Genomic DNA, 23,584 nt, shown 5'->3' on the forward strand with positions numbered 1-23,584 from the left:
GTACACTAACCTTAGCTCGTACCACAGGACCTCTGCCCGGGACTCCCATCTGATATGCCAGTGTTCACTGGACACCATGGGTAATAGTTGAATTGTGTCTTGATGGTCATGAGAAATATAGCTAGGTGACTGTACTTTTAATCCTGCTTATCACTTGCTAGTTGCTGTCTAGCTAGTAAGCTTCTTCTCTTCCATCATTCTCGCATTGACAATAAAGGGCTAACGTTAGGCTTGTTAACGTTAGCCAGCTAGCTTACGTTAACGTTATCTCATTGATCTGATTGGCTGTTTGACCCTAAATAAATGTGCATAACATGGCTTTCAGTCTGGACGTTAATGTATAGCATCGGTCACTTGTCATGCAAACGTCGTAAATTTAATGACACGATGAGATTGTTTTGTTGAGATGGCATATTTTCTCTTATCCTTGCGGAGGAATACATTTTTACCCTGTCAATGTCGTGCTGCGGTCCGTTTACTCGTGGCAGTCAGTGATGACGACTACATGTAATGTTATGACATTAGCAGTCCAGTGGTTGGGAGCGCCCTCTAGTGTTGATACTGTGCTGTCCAAGAAATGGTGCCTTAGGTTGGGCTTGGTTAATGCTTTGTTAACTCTGTAGATACCGCATCAGGTCTAAGTAAGTAAAAGCTGGATACAGGGTAACATTTAGATTAAGGTTGAAATCAAGCTAGTCAAGTTGGGAATGGTATTCAAAGTCATTATGATCAAACGTAAAGTCAGATGGAAATAACATACTGTTGCAGTTAGGTGTAATGAATGATTAAATTACAAAAACAACAATCAAAGTGGTGTAACAAAAAGCAATGTTAGTGTCATATATGAAGATTATCCAATGTCCTTTTAACAATCCTAGGATTAGATGCAGCGATTGTTATGTGATTTGAGGACTTGAACCTGTTGTGCATGTGCTTGGAGCCTGACTGTGTTAAAATGATCATAAAACTGTAGGAGCAAAGCAGGAAATCTGCTGGATGGGGAGTCAGAGGTGGAAAGTACCTTCTTACATTCTTCTAGTTGTTTTCATTTCATATGGAAACACTGGAAAAAATGTTAGCTAATGACTTACTTTGACAAATGTCCATCCTGTTTCAAGATACAGACTTTTATTTCTTGCAAATTCTTGAAATGAACAGAGCTTCTCAAGGAACAAGTGAAATTTTCTTAGCCTGTTGACAGAATTACAACCCAAGTGTTGCTGTGAATTAAGGAGTAAAGGACGCGTTAAGACATGGCTTGCAGTGAAAAATGTTAGATATTATTAACCATAGCTATCAATATTCAGCCAACATTTATATAGAGATTATCAAGAGTACCCATAAACTGACACCTGGTCAGACTGTGGCAGAAAATGAACAGGTTGGTTTTAAAATTCCACAGCAAAACATATAATGGTGAGTGGAGATATTGATGCTAATTGTTGTGTATGATGATATTAGTCAATGTGGCTTTTCCTATTGGAAATGTGGCCTCAAGACTTTTTTTCTGAATATTATACAGCACTGTTATAACAGTCTTTAAACTTCGGCCTGCTTCCTGCTTGGCCAGAGACTTATCATCTGGGTGAATAAACAGCACTCCTACCAACACTCACTCACACAGGCCTATCTCACACCGCAGGAATACAAAGTTACCCTCATAACTTTGCTGAGTAAAATTCAAAACCTGTGAACAGCATCTTAAGTTTAAAGGGTCTGTACATCTAAATAACAAAACATGTTTAATCAAAAATATATTATAAAGATATATATTGTATTATAATCTAAACATATATATTATAATAATAACAAGTAGTATATAACCATGTTGATGGTTTTGGTTTAACGAGACCAGGTTTTGAGATACCTACCTCTTAGATTTCTGCTGCTACCCAAAACAATATTTTAATGGATGTGAGTGGAATTAAATTTTGCATGCTTTCAGCATTTTAAAAAAAGAATTAGAAATTTTGAACAGCAATATGGTTTTCCAGAAACAGTTTTCTGGTTACTGTGAGTAATCCATGCTATCAACAGTTTTCATTGCATCTACATCCACAGTCCTGTTTAGTAAGACGCATCCTAGTGACAATCAGACTTATACACTGCTTATTATTACTATCAGCCCATATTCTTATTAAAGATACAGAATATCAAAAATTATAGCCTATATGGTTTTGGCCAGTTACTAACACAAATTGAAGTACGGAAATGCCAAATATACATTTGGTCATTCTGAAACTGTCACCTCAAGTCAACATATATATATGCGTGTGCGTGCGTGCGTGTGAGTGTATATATATGTGTGTGTGCCTGTGTGTATATATATATATACACCTACACACACACACATTTCTAGGTATTATGACTTGCCTTTAAAAAGTGAGGTTTTTGTACATCGTCGTCTTTTCTCCCACACGACTTGAACGCAGCAGAGTATCTTTAACATGAACTCCCCATCGCCCCTGCATATCCCACAATCCTGTTCGGTGTGGCTTCATCGGTTTTACGTTAGAGATCAGCTGAGCTCGTGCATCGCTGCAGTGAGTGCACGGGTGCCAGCTACTCGGGATCGGAGCGGCTCGGGGCTGCTCGGTGTGTCTCTGGACATCATTTTAACCCCCCTGGTCGACTGGAGACGGGGCTCTCTTAACGGCTGCAAGAATGTGACGCTTTTACGAATCCGTTTTTTTTATTTTTTTTAACCCAAGAAAAAGACCGAGTAATTGATTTGATCAGATTTTTTTTATGTATTAGTATTTCGTTCATCATCTGTCCTCATAGCGCGGAATACACCTGGATGGTCTCTGTGTAACAGTCCAGGGTGAGGAGGAGATACCAGTTTTTTTTTTCTTACCGGGAGTGGGCAATAATATGTCCAGGCGAAAACAGACCAACCCCTTCAAAGTTAACTGTAGGTATTCCAGGTATCGTCTAATGCCATTCCACGAGTTACTTATCCATGTCACGTCCATTATCCGTCTATTCTTTGATTGTTTGACAGGAATATATTGATTTTATTTTTTATTTTTTTCGTTTGCGCACAGTGTTTTAATTACTTTCCGTAATATATTAAACCATCAAGACACAGGGTTCATCATGGCATACCATTACATACTCTGTCGTGTTATTTTATGTTAGCAGCTTACATTTAAGTATCATAGGTATTTTTATAGATTTGGGTTTGCATGAAAACGTTTCCTTGTCAGAGTGGTGATGGATATCTCACTTTCATTTTGGCTTGTAGTTTGTAGTGTGACAATACAGCACGAGTCTTTATTGGCTGATCTATGATTTTTTTTTTTCCTTTTGATTATTTCGCCTCTTGTTCTGGAGTTATATGGACATAGTAGAAGTAAACTATTAATTAAACTTAAATTCTAGGTAAATACAATAAAAAATTAAATGATAAGTTACCCAGTCAATAAGTAAAAATAAATAAATAAACATACAAAAAGGCATTAGAAAACATTCAGTACTTACTTAAAGTTAATACTTTGACAAACTCAGCAATATTCATATACTGGTAATGTAGAATCATGGTCATCACGTTCAGCTCTTGCCAAACATGAGATACATGGTCTTGCAACCTAATCATGTAAACATCTCTGTTTTCAAATGTATCATTTGTGCAAACTTTGAGTGCCATGCTGCTAGATTCATAATGCATATCATTCATTTGTGTGTTTACTAAGTAGACTGATTCATAAGAAGCCTTCTGATAACATCTTCCTCTAGTTAGTTTGCGTATGTCAGGCCTTGTGGCTAACCATATTTCTGTTTGTTCATTTCTGTAGATTAATTTGACAAGAATATGTCATAGCTGTTATGAAGAGGCTTAAAGTCACACCCAAGCGTTTCAGCTTTTACACTCTGGGGATCTGCTTGATGTCAGTTCAGTTTGCTCTGACATGTCAGTTTCAGTACAAGATTACAGGAAAGCAATTGAGAGCACATAGTCAGCAAAACTGATTAAAGCGCCAGCTATTCAAAATAGGTGATATTGCTTTGTGTCTTAAGATGACAGCTTTTGCTGAAATCAGTGTTTCTGTTTCTCCCTTTCTTCCTTTTTAGAATGAATTATTTACAGTATTTCTTGCTGCACTAAGTCTATTTATGCATATTTTCTAACTAAAACTTAGTTGAAGGATCGATTAGTTAATTCACAGAGAATTAACTGGCAACAATTTTGATAATCAAGCTTTCCAAGCAAAAACACCAAACATCATCTAGTGTCAGCATCTCTATCTGCTGTTTATCTCTGATATCATTGTAAACTGAATATTTGTAAGGCTTGGACTGTTGGTCAGATAAAGTAGTCTGTTTGAAGATGTCATCTTGGGCTGTGGGAAATTAATTTTCACTATTTTCTGACATTCATGGGCCTAATCATTAATCGATTAATTGAAAAATAATCAGAAGATTTATCAATAATGAAAATAACCGTTAGTTGGTTTGCAGCCTCTAGTATCATCTTTCAACTTACAATTTATATCAAATTGATTGTACTGAAACGGATAGCAGGAATTCTGGGGAGACCCCTGATGTGGGTACATTGTTGGTGTTCCCCCCTCGTGGCGTTGCCTCTGGCCTTTCTGCCCCCTAGATCCCCTTGTTGGTGGACAGCATGCTGACCTCTTAAATACTCCTCACTCCACAGAAGGGGATTTCCCAGTGTAATCTACTGAAGTTATGTGTGCTGCAGCCCTCCTTTCTAAACATAGTTTATTTAAACTGCTGTTGAAATACATCTTGCACTTGCGACTGCAGTAATCCCTTTGAGCTAATTAGCTCAGTTGCTGCTCTGTAACACCTCTACAAGAGCCCAGAGTGGGAGCTGAAAACTCTCAGGAGGGCCCCATACAATGCAGTGTTAGCATATGTTAGTGCACTTCATGCTGTGACAAATGCCACAACACTTTTTCAACTGACAAGCCGTACCTCCCGCCATATCACTGGAGTGTCCAGGCACCATGTTGTGTACATTGAATTTCTTTTGCTTTGCCTTGATTGTTGTACCTGCCTTTTCATGTGAATTATGAATCACATGCACAGAGCTGCCCCCCCCCCAGAGAGCGTCAGACCAGACAGACAGACTGACAGACCAGACAGGCAGGGAGACAGTCTGACAGGCAGGCAGGCAGGCGGGCGGACACACACACACACACACACACACACACACACACACACACACATACACACACAGGGAATTCCAGACAATAATACATCAGTCCTGTCTGTGTTGTTATTTGTTTTCCTCCTTAAGTTTGATGTACAACAACACCAGGAGAAACAGCATTATGTAAGAGTTAATTAGGATCGAAGTTACTGCATGCTCTCTGCAGAAAAGGGGAATGAGTCCTTCAGGTTGACATAAATAGTTAGTTTGTGTAACAGTATAGGTGGATCTACTACTGTGGTTTCAGTATACACCCTGAAAAACTCTGTTTCTTTGAGTTAAAAGTTAAAAACTAAAAACATTTAATATTTTTGAGTAAGTGGACACATCTTTGCTTACAGAACTTCTTCTTGTTTATTACATTTCATCTCATGTGAAAAGTACAGTTTTAAGTCCAGCCTTTTGTGCACCTGTTTCTCTCAAGTATCTGAACTTGGTTTTCAAAGAATCAAAAATAAGATGTTTCCCCCACATGTGCTGCAGCACCTCAGCACAAATGTTTCCTGATTATATGTGATGGCTGTGTGCTTTCATGATGACAGTGTAATCTTGTGGCCGAATCAAAGTATGTAAATATTACTTTTTTTTTGTAATCACCAAGCAGAAGGAAAACTCAAGGAGAACTGAGGTTAATACCAGGAAGCAAACTAACCAGAGAAAGTATTCTTCAAGAAAAATGGTTAATCACTTCATCCTCTTCTCTGTAATATCAGGTCACCAGTTAATCAGAGTGAGAATTGATCAGATGTCTGGCCCACCATCCTCTGTGTGTGTGTGTGTGTGTGTGTGTGTGTGTGTGTGTGTGTGTGTGTGTGTGTGTGTGTGTGTGTGTGTGTGTGTGTGTGTGTGTGTGTGTGTGTGTGGGGATGGAAGACAGAGGCCCCTGCACTTCCTGCAGATTCAGACAGTGTTGTGTGTCTGCGTGTGTGTGTTTTGGAGGGGACGGCGGCTGAAAAGAAGAAGGGGGGGGGGGTTGAATTCAACAGGACCCCCATTGCTTGGTGTTTGAGTAGAGTTTTGGCATTCTATCTTTTGTCTGTTTTGTTTTGCGCGCTTACCCCCCCCATACCCTCCCCTCCCTCCTCCTCCTCTTCTCTCCCTCTTCTGTGTGTCTGTTGGCTGATGAGTTTGTCTCTTTGTCTGGATTCAGTCAGACACTGCGTCACCTCCTGCCTACAGACACACAGACTCAGAGATAACATCACAGTGGCAGAGACTGAGGGAGGGGGGGGGGTCGAGGAGAGACAGATGTACAGACAGAGCCCTAGCAGTGGGGGGATGGGTATCTCTCACACATCAATCATTGGCTATGTGCCGTGAAGCAAGCTTGTTGTAGTAGTTCATAGTTCAATACTCCGACCCCACTCTACCAGTGCTATGAATGCTTGCATTTCTGTGGGAAAAGTGCCCAAACTGCGTTCACATACCAACTTCTCGCCAGTAGCAGCCAATAGTAGCAAAATAGTAGATTGACAAACCTCAAGATTATACTACTGTTTTCCTCCAATATACAGAAAGAGAGAGAGAGAGAGTGTGTGTGTGTGTGTGTGTGTGTGTGTGTCCACGTGCACGTGTGTTGTTGTTCCTGGCAGGAATACACCATGACCGTGTTCCTGCGGCAGAGCTGGCACGATGACCGCCTGTCCTACAATCACACCAACAAGACGCTGGGGTTGGACAGTCGCTTCGTGGACAAGCTGNTGTGTGTGTGTGTGTGTGTGCGCGCGGGCTCGCGCAATACCTCAGGATTGTGACAAGGGCTGTAATTACTTCTGTCAGACTCAGGTAACTGAAGTCAGGATCTCTCTCCCATCTCTGCTGTGTGTTAATGGAGAGAGAGCACACAGGGGAAGAACATTGGATTTTAAGTTTTCATTAATTTCAGCTATCTGAAGTGGAAGTGGGATGTTCTTGCTTGTGAATGCCAGAGGAGCTTTCAAACAAAATGTCTCCAATAAAGCAGTGTTTGGCAGTTAAATATAGGCTTACAGGGTCAAGTGTAATAATAAGAAAAGTGAAGGTATTTTATCGAATCTTGCAATCACCAGGGCAACCATAAAACAAAGAATAGCATCACAAGGAGTTAAATGAGCCACATATGGGCTGTCATGGTATGAAGCTTTATCCTCCCCCTCAGAGCTGATGGTATAGATATGGAGGTAGCTAGAGCTACATACAAGCAGGGAGGACAGAGGGCGAGCCAGGCTGTTCAGTGTGTGGGTGGTACTGAGAGAGAGACAGTGAGAGAGAGAGAAACACAGTGAGTTGCAAGGCAGTTAGCTAGAGGAAAATAGTGCAGCCTGCTTCCCCCGTGGGACTGCAGCATAGCTGTCGAACAGAGCAGGCATGTATCTGTGAGGGTATATGTGTGTGAAAAAATGGGGGTTGGGATGCAAATGAAGTTAACGTGTGTGCACGTATGTCAGTGAGCTTGCCTTGCTGGCTTAGCATTCATTACGTTCCAGTGTCGGACTGTTCATATGAAAGCGGCATTTTTTGGTGGACTGTGTTGTTCCGATTATAGGTTTCTCTTTTGTTGCCATATATTGTTAACCGCAATAATCTGGATCATTCCATTCACCATGGAGCATGGTGGTAACCAAATCGCAAAATGTTCTGAGAGGCCTGGATACATTTTATATCCTCCAAAAATCTTAAAGAATTTTAACATCACGGACAAAACAAGAGCCCTCAGCTATAGGTGACTGCACTTGTGTTGAAAAATTCACACATTCTTGTGGTATGCTTTTACAGTAAATGTTTCTATGTGGCAAAGGAGATAAAGCACTCATGCAGGATGCAGTGTATGGGTAAAAAAGGCTTCTCACTTAATTTACTTAATTTATTGACATTAGCTCATTAGCTCCATACTAAATATCATGATTCATCTTATTTTAAAAAGCAGGTTGTTTGTGAAATGATTTCCTCAACGACAGGAGCTGCCTCTATGGTACACAGTCATAGTGGCGTCTGTCTGTGTGTAGACACACACTGCCTGTATTCTTCATGGTATGCAGGAAATTGCAGTACATTGTCATACAAAAACAATCTTCTATATTGTGAAACTTCAGAGATAGGCTTGTTCTTCCATTCATGTGCTCCACACCTTTTTATGCAACTACAAACATAAAAGCTATTTATTTATAGCTATTTATTAATTCCAGTTCTTTAGCCCGTCATACCAGTTTCATTTAGTACTTAGCTTGGAATTATACAATATATATTATTACTGTATATTATTGCGTATATACAGTATAGTGATACAATACATTTTGTGTAAAATCATTAGAGGAATATAACCAGATAGGAATGACTGTTTTTGACTAATCCACCAAAGTAAATATGAAAAATGTCAAAGCACTTTATTAAATTGATGCAAAAATGATATTAAAAACCTAATAACAATCATGGGCAAATACACCCACAATATTAAACAGGCAGATACACAATATAAATGTTATTGCCAAATCTCTGATGATAGACAATATGATATAGATGTATATCGTCATATATATCATATACGGTATATGTTGTTCTTTTTTGTATCTCGCTCACTCCTCGTGTTTTAATCATATATTTTCTTGTAGGTGTAGCCCATACAATCCCCTGACTTTTGTTAATAGCATCACGGGAGATCTCCTCACTGCACTCCTCACTTTTTCTCTCCAGTCCGAACAGTCCACCGTGCCCATGGGAAACACTTATCTTCCGATTGCTACTGTCTCTCTATCTCCAGGGCCATTCCACACTTCAGGCATCACAGGATTTCAGCACACTATTAACATGGATGGCAGGGACGAATTCACCGAAGACAGTGAATGCTGCAGCAACAACTCCCAGGAAGTCCACGGGCAGGATAGCATCTCAGGTACAGGATAAAGGGACGGGACAGAGAAGGACGGGATGGACTCTGTAGGAACATCCTCGGACTGAGGGGTGTTAGTGAGAGTAAGCCCTGCTCTGTGTTTTGTTGTCTGTCTGTATTGATAGGGCTGTGTTTGCCTCCATAGAAGACAGCGATAGTGATCCTGACAACCACGGTGAAGACTCGTCCTCCAACACCTCAGCTGACGACCACATGACCACCAAGAGAACACAGTGCCGCCTACAAGGAGCGGGAGTCAAAGAGGTGAGTGGGCTGGTACCCCCACCAAACATCAAAAAATGGGCTGGAGAAATAATGAGCACATTAATCTTGGTGTGTTTTCATGATGGTGCCACAGTGTTAGTTCTTTTCATAGTGGTATTGTTTATTTTGTTCATAATCTTTGGCCTCGTCTTTAATTAGTTTGAGTGCTGCCTATATATATTACACTGCGGTGGTGCGGCATGAACGTGCAAACAAAACTCCACAGAGATAAATTATTGACAAGGATCTGCCCTTCATCTCTATGCAGGCCCAGTTTCATTTTGAGTTATGTGGTGCATAGCATGTTTCTAGCATGTTTAGAAATGTGGCTGCAATGGTGACAAGCCTTTTGTAGGCTGTGGTGATCATAAGCTTAATAGCCAGAGGGTTTGTCATCCATCACCAGTGCGTGAAGCAGCAGTTGATGTGAATTTTAATTTGGGTATAGATGTTCTCTGTGTGAAATATTAGTTATTAGAATGTAGTATTGCAGTATTTGCTGCAGTTTTAATGGGTTTAGCTTAAGTTCCTCCACAGGTCCATTTAACTGTGGTTTTCATAGCTAATGTGTTGCCCAAGTTAGAGAAAAATAGCAGATCATTTGAACAGATATCTGTCGTATGTGCCATTTTCACGGTGGTTCCTTCTCATCAGATCATCTGTTATAACTTTAAAATACAAACTGATGGAAGATAGAGACCATCTTGCAATGGGATCAAACAGCCGTGGTGCCCGTCAACATGTTGATGTTCCGACTACTCTGTAGTCATTACTACATTATTACATGACTACTCATTACTCATGGCTCAAACCACACCCATTTTCATGCTTGGCCTTCATTGTGATCTCAGCTACATCTACTGTAGACTGTAGCTTGCACAATTGTGATGCTATCATGCTGAAAAAATCTCCAGAGCGACAGATATATAAAGACCTGCCAAATTACTCAAAATCACCGCTGTGGTAGCTTCCGCTACAGTAGGTGTCTCCAGGACTACATTTTGCCATGATGAGACACACACACTCACACAAACAGACTCACACAGACTCACACAGACTCACACAGACTCACAAGGTGAAAACAATACCAGCCTTGCTGTCGTGGCTGATAAGTAGACTGCTACCCAATTTATAAAAACTGAAAATAAAAATGACAAACACTTGAATGGACTTGTGATAGACTTGAAGAGAACACCCCTGGTAGCCACCAATATGTTTTATGCTCAGACCTTCTGTTTGAAAAGGTTCTGTATTTCAGCTTGTGTGTGAGTCACATCTGTGACAGCACACAGCATCATGTCACCCTCAGTGAGTCACTAGGGCTTGTGAGAATTTTGCTCATTCATACATTCAACACATCATCATCTAAGACTTGCAGAAATGCTTCAACTGGAAAGGTGAAAGGAGTAATGACTCCACAAAGGCCCGCTTCAGTTTGATACTTAAATCACACCCGTCAAGATACAAACAGCGAGTCTTCTACGAATAAGATTGTATACAATAACTCAAATATGGTTTAATCTACTTTTACAAATTGTTGTAAAATAATATCAAAATGGATATGATATCCTGTCACACTGCTATGAAGTGAAAATGAGGTGGCAGAGATGTTGTGATGTAGCTATACTTACACATAACATATCGCATATAGCACTGATTTTGTTCCCAAAATGTGTTTTAATGGTGCTTGGTTTTCCTCAGGAGAGCGAGGAAGGGGCAGACCACATCAACAACTTTGTTTGTCCTCTCTGCACGCTGGATTTCAGCAGCCCTGAGAAGCTCATCTCCCATGTCTACCAGGTGAAAACGATATTGTCTCGTCTGTCCTAATCTAGTACAGATCCTTTATTGCAGCTTGTTTCTAATAAGGTACCTACCACTGTAGGTCATCACCTTTAAAGCTCCCTAAGTAGCTTTCAGCATCAGTACTTAGGGGAAATGCAGGTTCTGGGAGAAGGTGTTGACTTGTGTGATCCAATCTAGTGCTTAGAGTTGGTTTACAAGTTAATACAATCTTAAATTGGTTACAGTTCAAATGATAAAAAAAAATCAGATTCAAATATTTTAAGGATGATTCTATATTTTCTGGTTGTAAATGGTGACTAATTCTCTCTTTCAAATGCTAGTTGCGTTTCATCATTTCTTGCAGGCTCTTTATCGCTCATTTCTCAGTAATCAACACCTTCCATTCTCATTATACGTGTCTTCACCAGTGTGTCACTTCACATTCAGTAGATGATTTATACCTTACTTCAGCATTTTCAGAACTCACAGCATCGACGATCTAGCTGTTTTTTTTTCTTTTCTTTTTTTTTTTGCAAATGCCACGCAGTTTATGGTCCTTAAAGTTGCTGAAAGATGAGTGTGCATTCCATCACCGCAATGTTTAGCGATTACTACAGCATCTGCCGATCTAACCCTTGTGAACCGTACGCTGTTACAGTGGTAATTAAACGGTGATAAAGTAAATAACTGCAAGACCAGTTCTTGGCACTGAGTAGTCCACATACTGTAGTACCACATTTGAATGCTGCTCAAATTATTTGTAAAACTGTATGTGAAATGTCCTGTCATTTAGTTTTTACTTGGAGACTTTATTTTGAAAACTGGCTCAACTTAATTTTGTTATTCATGTGTCTGGTTATTGATACAAACATTGTTTTATTTTTGTTCTTGTTTTAAATTTTGAGAACCAACTACAATGAAAAGTAGATGGTTGTCATCTCTTAATATTGGTGGTGTACTTTTAATGTGTATTTTTTTTTTTCCTAGTTTCTTGCTCTTATCTTGTTTTGCTGTCTTTTACAGCACACGACTATGATGAGCAACACCAAGAGCTATGTGTGCCCAGTGTGTGGGCGAGCCCTGAGTTCGCCTGGCTCACTTGGACGGCATCTTCTCATCCACTCGGAGGACCGCCTCTCCAACTGCGCTGTCTGTGGCGCACGATTCACAGACACCAACAACTTTAACAGGTTCGGCTCATTTCTACTGTAGCTCTTGTCTGAGGTCATTAATGCACATTGCTTTCATGTGTTTCAGTGGAAGAAGTTTACAGATAATTTAGATGAATTAATCTGTGTATATATGTGTATATATAGATGCATTTATATGTTTTACTGTTTTACTTCACATTCATAACATATTGCCAATAATTAAGCAGTTAAAATTGTTAAGTCAGCTGCTTCTACTGTTTTCAAGAACATAAAAGACAAATACACAATAAGTCAAAATGAATAAAAAAAATTACAGTGTTTACCTCAGTGTTTTTCTGTTTTGTTACTTATCATATTCTTGCTGTTTGTTTATTGATACTTCAAACATTATCTATCAGTAACTTACAAAAGATCCCTTTATCAGCATATGACAAAGGCAGCAGACATGACTGATTCAGCAGGAGAATCTGTTTTTAATAGTGCTGCTTTCTCATAAAACATCACAAATGATTTTGGCAGGAGTGAAACGAATAAATTAAAAAATTAGTCAGAAAAGGTCACAATTCTTCAGTAAGCAAATATTTAGATTGAATGGAGTTTTTCTTTTTGCGCCTCAAACAACATTACAAAATAAAAAAGGTGAAAATATGTCTATAATGCAGCACACTTGAACACAATGGAGCAGTGGTTCTCCAAATGTGAGATTAAGCCAGATGCAGAACAGGAGGTATGAATAAAATTAGTTCTGGAATGACAGATTTAATGGAAATAAACTTGCATGTTGCTTAGCAACTACTATTACATCTCAAATTTAAACAGCACTGACAAGGTCAGAACAAACAGTAGAAGGACAAACACTGTAAGAAGTGGTAATGTGATTTTCACTGGAGTGAAAAGAAAAAGCAGAGAAAAGAAAATATTCATGAGCTATCATGATTTGCAGTTTCAGGTAAGATAGATAACGCCATAAGTACGTATAAATTAGATTAAAATAAATAAACACAGATATACAGATCTACAGAGGTTGCATGTTAGATATGTGTGGAACAGCCATTTGATGTTTTTACAGCCAGCTACAGTTAACTGTGAAGTAACTCTGAAAGCATATGTCATTCATGTTTTGTCCCCATAGTGTTATCTGTCACCTCCTGTAAGGGTGGTAATAGTGTGCACAACCTCTCTCTTAGTTAACCACAGGTCTGGTGACAGAGTGTTGCTCTTCTCTGTAACAAATACTTGGGGAACTAAGATGAAATGAGTCATCTTTTCCTTTTTTAGACAAAATAGTTTAAAGTCATGTCAGTCATCTAAAAAGATGTGACGGTACAGACTGGTGGCAGTAGCTTGGACACAAGGTGTGGGCAGTATGATTTGATCATTAGTGTTGGAGAGGGAAAAAAACACATTGTTATATGACTTGTAAAATAAAGAATGTAGGAGGTGATATGTGTCTTGAGAGTTAAATATGAATCGAAACAATGAAAGCTATATCTGAAAAAGTGCCATTAAGTTCTAACATTCACGTCTAAGCAGTTAAATTTTAAATTGTGCCTCACTCAGCTGCAGTTTGACCAGTTCAAGAGTGAAGACAGAATCAGATCAGATTCAGGAAAGAAGAAATTATCATGTTTCGAAGAAAGAATGTTTTGCTTTAACCAAGCTGATTAATTCTGTCCCCTATCCCAGGGAGAAGCTTAAAGATGTCCTCGACACAACCAGGATGGATGTCAGCGATGATAGGGACGCCTGTTCCATGTCCCAGTCCCTCTCCAGCAGCCCCATGGACAGCCCTGGGCCCGGTACTCGCTCCTGCCATGGACCAGGCCCCAGCCCCAGTTCATGTCAGGGTCCACGCTCATGTCAAGCACCTGACCCCAGCCCCAACTTATGTCAAGGCCATCGTACCTGCCAGGGACCTGGCCACATGTCGAGCCAGTGTCAAGGCCCCAGATCATGTCATGGCGCAGGCCCAGGATCTGGACCGTGCTCAGGCCCAGGGCCGTGCACAGGCTCTGACCAAGGACCATCCTTTCCTTCACTGCCCGACAGTCTCCTCTCTGAAGGGCCATCGCTCGCATCTATCCCTGATGCTCTTAACTCCTCTTCCTCAGGCCTTCCTCCTATCCCCGACATCCTAAGCCCTATGCCTGTGTATCCTGCCGGGGTGCTGCTGGTGTGCAACAGCTGTGTGGCCTATCAGCAGTTAGTGGAGGCCCAGTCGCCGCTGCGAAAATGGGCTCTGCGTAGGAAGAACGAGCCCTTGGAGGCTCGCTTGCAGCGTCTAGAGCGTGAGCGCACGGCAAAGAAGAACAAGCGGGCGTGTGAGACGGATGAGGAGAGGGAACTGAGGAGGCTGCGGGACCGGGAGGCCAAGCGCATGCAGAGGATGCAGGAAACGGAGGAGCAGAGGGCACGCAGGCTGCAGCGAGACAGGGAGGCCATGCGTTTAAAGAGGGCCAACGAGACGCCTGAGAAGAGGCAAGCCAGGCTGATCCGCGAGAGGGAGGCAAAGAGGATCAAGCGACGCTTGGAGAAGATCGACCCTGCTCTGAGGACACAGATAGAGCATGATCCTGCTGCGATGGCTGCTCTCACAGCAGACATGAGTCTCTTTCAGTTCCCCTGTCCTATGCCTGTCCCTTCCATCGATAATGGTCTGTTCATGAAGTTGCCCTAATTGGACCAGGCCACTGAGGGAAGGGGGGGGACAACAAACTGGCTTCTAAGCAGCATCATTAACCTCTGCCGTGGTCACAGTGAACCATTCCGAGCTGGTTTACTCCCAGCATCTTCTGTGTCGAACAGCTTCACACAAACTGCGATATTAAATACAACAAAAACTACATCAGTTTCTAATTTATTACAGTCTAGAAAACCTTGGAAACAGGGTTGAGAATGTTTCTCATTGTATGGATGATGACATAAAAGCATGTTGTAAAGAGATTTAACACGGTTCATTCTTGTAGGAGCAGTTATACTTCCTTTGAGGAAAAAAGATCTTTTGCACATGGACCTTCAGTGATGGGAGTGGGGACTCTGTAGCCACAGCCCCCTCCTCTCTGGTCCACTCCGCCAGCCCAGTGACTCGGGTTTACCGGTAGCTACACCTCTCTCTTCAGGCTGCCACCATGGGTCCCTGGGAAGTTCATATTCAGTCAAACTACTACCTCAGCTGGCGCCATGATCGCGCCCTCTGTCCTGTGGCTTACTGCTTTCCAACTCCAAGCTTCCAAAGCTCTACATGTACTGTACACTACTACAGAGGATGCGGGTTGTTTTCCACAATTTGTGTTTGCATTTATCACTCAGGCTTTTTAATAGGATACAAACATTCATAGGAGGAGCAAGTGATTTACAAACACACCAGTACCACATGTATTTCCTGCATTTGATTCTAATGTTTGTAAGCAGGTAAACTCCGAATGTTTTGTCCTATTGAATTCGCCCAGAGTCGAGAAACATTCCCCCTCATCTCCTGAGTTGTGTATCTTAATGCATTCATCTTTACATCCTATTTGCCAATATTTAAATCTGCTTTCTTTTCTTTTCTTTATGCTGTTACACTCCGAATACTTTGCCAATGTCATTTATTTTTTACTTTCTGTTACAGAGCGTTTCTTTGGCTCATGGTAACTCAGTCTGTGCTGCTGTTATTGTATTATTGTACTGTACAATACATTAGTTACCTCTTATATATTTTGGGCTTATCACATTAAGGAATATCGTGGTAAAATGTTAAATTAAGTGGTTAGAATGAAACAGTCACGTGTCACATTACTTGAATTCTGCCTGCAAAGACGTATTTGTTTTCCTGATTATGGATAAATTACAACATGAAAGTGGGTTATTATTATATAGAGCGTCATACACAGATAATGCAACCTCTGCTTCATGCAATTTGTGTAGCATTCACTTGCTTTGTAAGGCTGCAGTACCTTCACAATGGGTAAACAGTACCACTTAAATTTTTTTGCAGAAACAAATTTATTGACTCATGACAGGTGGAAATTATTTTAAACTCATGTCTCTGTATTTTGTTTCCCTCATCCGTTACTGAGCACTGGGGCTAATTGCATGACACATACAGCCCATACTGGGAGAGAGATTCTATTAATCTATATTCATTAACCTCATTCCAGCACATATTTATGCAATATGATGTGAATATATTTTTCTTGTGAAAATGTTTGGGTTACTTTGTTTCCGTCAGCGGTATAAAATAGTTTTAATGTTTAAATTAGAGGCCATGTTTGGATATCCCTTGTTTAATTTCCTGCCTGTAAGGTTACCTCCAGTTTTTCTTGACTCCACTTCTCCAGATGCAAACATTTACAGTGTCAAATGAGAAGTTTCTGAAATATTCTTCAAAGAATATCAGAGACAGGGACGAGTACTGGTTCTGTTTGAGTCACTCCTAGATGAGAGTCAATCTACCTGGCTGTTTGTCACAGCAAATGTAACAAAGAAAAAAAAAGGGATTTTTTTTTTTCTTTTTGTTTCATCCTCACAGGCTTTTCTAGGAGTGCATCAAACCTCTATGCAACAGATGTGTTATTTATTCCAAGGGAAATTAATTCACTTTTCACTGAAACTATGCAGAATGCAACTTTGATTTAAACGGACTTCAATGTAAAGAGTTTAGCTTCTCAGGCAATTTAACTCAGTGAGAGGGCTCAGAGCCAAGATACAACACCCTGGTCCATAAGAATCATTTATAGAGCTATCATATGATGTGATAGGGACAGTTTTAGGCAGTTGTGTGACTTTTCCAGAGACAGTTTGTCTTCTAAAATGTGTTTTCTCTTCCTAGTTCAGCACATGAAAACAACAGGGTCTCACTGCCATCCTACTCACGACACACTGTACCGAGGGCAGATCAGTGCTCTCGACAAAGGCTTCAGGTGTCATTTCTCTCTTCTCTCAGACTATGAATACTGGGTATTCTCAGAGGTTGCTCTTTGAAATTGCTGTGATCCCCCTTTGTCCTACAGTGGAAACACAGGGCAGAAAACTTCAGCGTCTGTGGTCTGACATACTATTGCAAAGGAAGTACTATGAACTCTGATGTGATGTTGGTCTTTACGAGCAGTACTTTCAGTATGGATTAGGTAAGCACTGCATGTCGTGAAACTGCACTTGTCCTAGAATGGTTCAATATGAGCTTGTGTTCTACTGTTAGTTTATGCCTGCCTGTTTTATACAGTTTAATCAAAAGAAAGATGTTGTTAATAACGTTGGCCTTTCTATATTAATTCTATCAGGATTTCCTCTCAATGTCCATGTTTACAAAATAAATCTCTCTGAACAAGGCCAAATGAATGAGCTAAACTGCTAATGAGAACATTCATGCTAGCTGTGATATCAATGCATTCTGACTGGATGGTCCTTTGGGGACGCCATCCTCTGTTACTGGATTAACAGATGTACAGACCATGACGAAACCTGGTGAAGAATGTGGAAATAAACATTGACTTTACTATAACACTAGTGTCCAGTGTCATTTCCCTCTTCTGTCATTTTATACACACAGGGTCCATGAATCTGGATTTAAAAAGTCCAAGTTTCTAATAAGTAGATTTTAAGTATATTCAAGTTGCTTAATTTCAAACAAATTCCAATATAAAAACTTCATATTTTAACCTGACATGAATTTTTAGGTCAGAATTCGACTAATTCATTAATTAATTCATATAATTTTCAGTATTTTTTATCTGAATTAGTGAAACATTAGAAGAGGGGCGTTCAATCCACATAAATTCAAATGGATGGTTTTCAAAGTAACATTTTCAGTTCTATATACTCTATATACTATATATATAAATTTCAACACTAAGTATTCAGTAGTTCAATTTTATTATGACATTGAGTTATAATTATTAGAGCTATTATTAGCTTCCATATGTTTATAGCACTGCATTTGCCAGCTACATGCTTGTTACTGTAAAGATCAAAATTTGACAATCAGAACGTATGATAGACTTGTAAGCAGGGCTGAACAATATGCAAAAGAAATCATATTGGGGTAAATTATAGTGGGAATGGTAATTTTTGCATCTCATTTCATTCAAAAAAAGTATAAAAATTATGTTGTGATTTTTGCTGGGGTCTGTACCAAACAAGCGTGTTCTCTTACATCTGGTGAATGATTTTTAGGCCAGGGCATCTCTGCAACACCACAATGCTTCATTTATGACATGTTGTGACACATCAAAAAATTGGGGCTCCTGCAATTTTGATGTTGTGCTTGGCAATATCAAAATTGCGATTTCGATAATATTTTGATCAATTGTGCAGCCCTACTTGTAATGTATGATTAGTGGTTAAACCCCCGAACAGTATATAAAGTGGTTCAATTAGCTCCGCTTTAATCAGCTACAGCATTAAAATGGTTCTTTTATTTTGAAGCATACACCAATCATATAATGCTCTGATAGGGTCCATTCTATTGCCTTATGAATACTAATACTTAAAGCACATGTTGCTAATAATGCTTTTGAACTTGTTCTTGGTTAAAATTATGAATGCAGGACTTTTGCACTGAGGTATTGCTACTTTTACTTTAGTAAAAGATCTCAATACTTCTTCTACCACTAAGAAAAAAAAAAAAAAACTAAAATAAACACATCAATGCAACTAAAGAAACAGCACACCAGTTGAATAATAGTTTATATTTATATTTGTATATATATTTATATATATATTATATTGTGTTTACTTAACAAACATGATAAATGCAATGTCTCCAAGTTAGCTGTAACAATAAAAATACAATATCTTTGTGTCCTTAAAGTACATAGAATTAAAACAGCAAAACAAAAAAACAAAAACCGCCCTAAGTAGTTCACAGAGAGGTACAAATATACAGTACAAATCTATTTTATTCAAAAAGGGTACAAATAAAAATGCAACAAAATAGAGATATTAATGCTTTGTTAAAGTCAGGTAGGTGTAGGGTATTCTAAGGGAGCACTTTGGGTCGACAACTCTAAGGCTTCTGATAGAAGATCAATACATATTGGTACGGCCATACGATATTAAAACTCACTATACAAAGTTCATACAACCTGGATTATACTTGAGGATTGAATGTTACATTTACATCATTGCATATATTTTGCAGATTTAGGCATTTCAAAAAAAAGATGCTGTTTTTTGTTTTGTTTTTAGATAGTTACACGTCACATAAAAAGCAGTGTCACCTTGTGCCAAAAAAGTACAATGTCAAATCTGAAAATACACAGACTTCTTTAAAACTTTTAACCGTTCTTATTCTCCTGATTTAATTCACCATCAGCAACACCAAAACCGTCCTAACTTCACCTTTTAAGTTGAATACTGGATCAAACAACAGGAAGCAGTTCACAGAGGGAGGTAAAAAAAACCCACTGCCAACGTCACTAAACATAAGAAACCATTACGTTACCACCAACTGAAAGCTATCTGATTTATGCAGTCTGTCTGTCTCTGCCTTTATTAAAAACCCACCTCCTGCTGTCCAGAGACTGTAGGACGACACAAGACACCAAACAATCCATTAATTCCAGGGATAAAAAAAAAAAAAAAAAAAAACTATGGAGCTTGTGCAACAACAATAAAAACAACAGATGTGTGCGAGGTCTGTCTATGTGTGTGTGTGTGCATGCGTGCGTGTGCATGTGTGCGTGTGTGTGTGTGTGTGTGTGGTATTAATGGCATGCCCTCTGTTGCTGACACTCTTGGCTAGAAGTGCAGAGAAGAGCTACCATGTACTCCACTTCCACATACTGGAAAAACAAGAATAAAATGTTAAAAAGTATAATAAGAGTGTATTAAAAAAAAATATGGCAGAAAAAGAAAGGGGGAGGGGGGGGGCACACACAAACAAAATGTTGCAGACTTCATTGTTGAAGCGTTTGGGGCCCAAAGAGGATTCACTGTCGCCCTTTGAGACATCTAAACATGAATTTCTGCTCATAAGCATGACAAGAGTGTCAAGTTTTGATATTTCTGATTATTTGCTCTTGTACAGCCTGAAAAGGGAACACCAAGTCTACCAGAAGCATTATTCCATTATTTCAATTTCACACATTGTACACAGCAGAATTTAAGGCATTATCGACAAGCATCATCAAAACTATCTATACAAAAAAATACATCTATCTACAGAAACACACAACCTGTGATTTCTCCATGATTTTGTGTGCTTTACATTTTGAAACTCTTCAATTAACCAACAGTTTTAATTTTAAAACACTGTAAAGGAGGGCATTTAGTGCAATTACTTACAGCAACAGACTATCAGAGATGTGAATAATATTCACTGGACATCTTGCTAGAAGTCGAGTTTTCCTGCTTAACACGGCACACACTGCTTCAAAGCAGAGGGCAAAAGCAAAAAACACTCATGGCTGCACAGGATGGTCTTGCTGTGAGAATTAACAGGAGGTAAAGTCACAGGAGGCACTGCTTGCACCATTTAAATCCCATCAAATGCATCTTGACCTAAAATACAATGTTGAAGTGGCTTGGCAACCGTGCCAAAATAATGCTGAACAAACACATGAAAAATCTGAGTGACACTCGTCTCGAGTGATTTGGCTGCAACTGTGTGGCATCATAAGAAGACAATAAAACTTTACTGATCTGTCAGTGTGCTATACTCAGGAAGATGGGGACCACTGAGCAAAAAATAGAAAGTAACAACGCAAAATATTGGTTTATATTCCTATAAAAAGGTCATTTAAAGCAAAAATCCTATAACCAGACATTAGAGTGAAATGACTGCATCGGTCAACCTGCCTTACAGCTGCATAGAGCTGTACTTAAGACAATGACGGGTACAATACTGAGTTTACTGCGTAGAAAATGCCAAGACTACATGAAATGTTTTCAGGTATTATGTATATTGCTTACAGCATGAAAAAAAAGAACTCTATAGGGTGAGCTTCTGATGGTAAGATGAGTTTGTACTGTAGTAAAATTAATTTCTGAATGACAATCTCCCATTGCACAGCATTTCAAAGAACAGGTTCACATTTTTTCAAGTCTAACTTAACGGAATTCTCGCTTGTCCACACATACATGGAGTTGTCATTATAAACGTTCCTCCCATTCATACTAGCTGTAAAAAGATCCCTTCTCAATGTGATTCCAGTTTAAGTGACGGGATGAAGGACAAAATCCACAGTCCTCGTTCTGTGTGTGAAGGCTTCAGCAGTTGCTGAGCGACAGCAGAGGAACAGTAGCATAAAGAGTGAAATGTGTACCATAGCATCTCTAACTTTGGATAATACCCACTTGATTTGTCTAAGTATGACTGCTGAAGGCTCTTATCAACTCAGTGCTTTATTGCACAAAAAAAAAATAACAGTTAATTTTGCCCCATATCGCACACTGGAATAACATCAGGAAGGAATCTTTACACAGCCAGTATGGACAGGAGGAACGATTACAGCGACCAGTAAGTCTTTATGGGCATGTGAGAATCGTTTCAAAATAGACTTAAAAAAAATGCGGACCTATCTTCTGAAGCTGCTCGAAATAACAGCACCAGAGGAAATAAGTCCACTAGGCCCAGTTCAGGTCAGTCTGTCTGACACTTCTCTCATAGCCCCTGTACCTGCTGACAGAGGGTCAGGTCTTATACTCTGAACCATGAGGGTTTACGGGCCAAGTTGAAGCGGACAAACATGCACACACGCGCACAAGAGTGTCTGAGGCTGATGGACAAACTAGTTCAAAAGTTTGCAAGTACAGCACCAACAAATAAGTCAGACACACAAATGACAACCATGGAACTAACCGGGAAAGGAAATAAAAACAGAAAATGCAACAAATATTCAAATGTTTTGCCAGAGGTTAGTCCAAAGATATATGACAGGAAAGAAGAAAACTGGTACTGTGTGCTTTACATTTTGTGATGGGAATGTCTATGTGAGGAATGCTGTCTGATTATAAACCTCTGAATGATTTTATGTGTGGTCTAATTGCACTTATTTTCAGTTTCACCCTTTTGGATTTTTTAAGTGACAAGGATAAAAATCTGTCAGGAGGAGGAAAACTGCAGCATTCATCTTGGCTAATTTGTAAACAGTTAAAAATGCAAGTCAGTTCTTTTTTTCTCTCTCTCTCTCTCTCTCTCTCTCTCACCACAAAACACCAACAACAATACTTCAAACATATTCCCTTCATTAGAAAAACACCTACTGCACTGTGATTCTTATTAACAAGGTCAGTGTGAAATCAATGAGTGACATTTTCTATGTGCAACACGAGACAATCGTCAGATCCACTTGATAAAGTACATCCTAGTAAAAAAAGTGAAGGACTGTATATGTTCAAACAAAAGACAGAAGAGAAGATAACTTGATAATGATCACAACTTAATTAGAGTCAAGCCTCTCTTGGAGATGCACTTGAGTAAATCCATATAAAAAAAGTAAAGATCATCAGTGAGATGGAGAATCAAAGAGGAGCAGTTTCATCGACAATGATTTCTTGAGAAATCTGTCAGAGGCTTTGCATTTGCAGATGTACTGAAGAACCAATGAAAATGAATAGTGCATCACCTTTGAAAGTCTGGATTAAAAGAGGGTCAGATCTCTCACCTCAGACGTATAGAGATATAAAAACAGCCCACGGCGAAGGATTAGAGATTAGAGAGCATTAAAGCCGCGAGCTGTAAAAAGAACTATTGCTTCAATTTGGTAACTGAGCAAAGAGTAACTCAAGTTGAGGACAAAGAGAAGACTTCGTCAATGACTCACTCGCACACAGGGTTTCTCTCCAAGGCAAACTACCAGGCCCTTCCACTCTTCCAAGGGGTTAAAGTGGCCTGCAGCCAGTGATGTGATAGGGTAAAGTCTCTCTGGTGCGTTCCCACAGGTGGCTTTGGTGATGACCAGCCAGTGCCTCCTCCGTTAGTTACGCTGTAGAAAATTGCATCAAAAGTCACCAGTCTGGTTGGGAAAAGCTTTGAGGTATAGTGAGGAGGAGGAAGGGAGTCGCTCAAGATGGGAAATTATTCTCTAAAAAGGAAACTGTTAAACACTAAATCATGGATATTCTCACCGATGACACTGGAATGCAAGATATTACTAATTATCAGAGAACAAATTCCAATCCGCGGCATTTATGCAAACACACATACGTGTTAGGGCCCTCAGCCAAAACTAGTGGGCATGATGGTGTGTAATGAAAGCAAAACTTTTTTGGAGTGGAAACTGATTGCTGAACAGACAAATTGATTGATTTATCACTATTTCGATTGTAAGACAAGCAGGACATGCCGCACTCTGCCTGAGAGAATCCCATTCCTTGCAGACCGGCCTCCTGAAAAGGAAAGAGAGGAGAAAGTATCTC

The 23,584-nt window shown here is 39.7% G+C and overlaps 1 protein-coding gene across 3 annotated transcripts; it reads left to right on the plus strand.

Annotated features, from left to right (window-relative positions):
* The first annotated feature begins 9 nt into the window (after window positions 1-9).
* On the plus strand, window positions 10-17,710 carry znf821 (zinc finger protein 821). 3 transcript variants are annotated; one of them, XM_022746185.1, is made up of 6 exons: window positions 10-80; window positions 8,916-9,047; window positions 9,190-9,308; window positions 11,010-11,108; window positions 12,117-12,283; window positions 13,931-17,710. In XM_022746185.1, the coding sequence occupies exons 1-6, from the start codon at window positions 77-79 to the stop codon at window positions 14,919-14,921; spliced, it is 1,512 nt and encodes a 503-aa protein (XP_022601906.1). In that variant the 5' UTR covers window positions 10-76; the 3' UTR covers window positions 14,922-17,710. The 3 variants fall into 3 exon arrangements, with proteins under 3 accessions (XP_022601906.1, XP_022601890.1, XP_022601898.1); XM_022746169.1 differs by lacking the exon at window positions 10-80 and adding an exon at window positions 2,856-2,914; XM_022746177.1 differs by lacking the exon at window positions 10-80 and adding an exon at window positions 2,856-2,914 and having other exon boundaries at window positions 9,193-9,308.
* Window positions 17,711-23,584: the final 5,874 nt, after the last annotated feature.

The sequence above is a fragment of the Seriola dumerili genome, unplaced genomic scaffold (genome assembly GCF_002260705.1).
Source record: "Seriola dumerili isolate Sdu_G_001 unplaced genomic scaffold, Sdu_1.0 BDQW01000003.1, whole genome shotgun sequence".
NCBI lineage: Eukaryota > Metazoa > Chordata > Actinopteri > Carangiformes > Carangidae > Seriola > Seriola dumerili.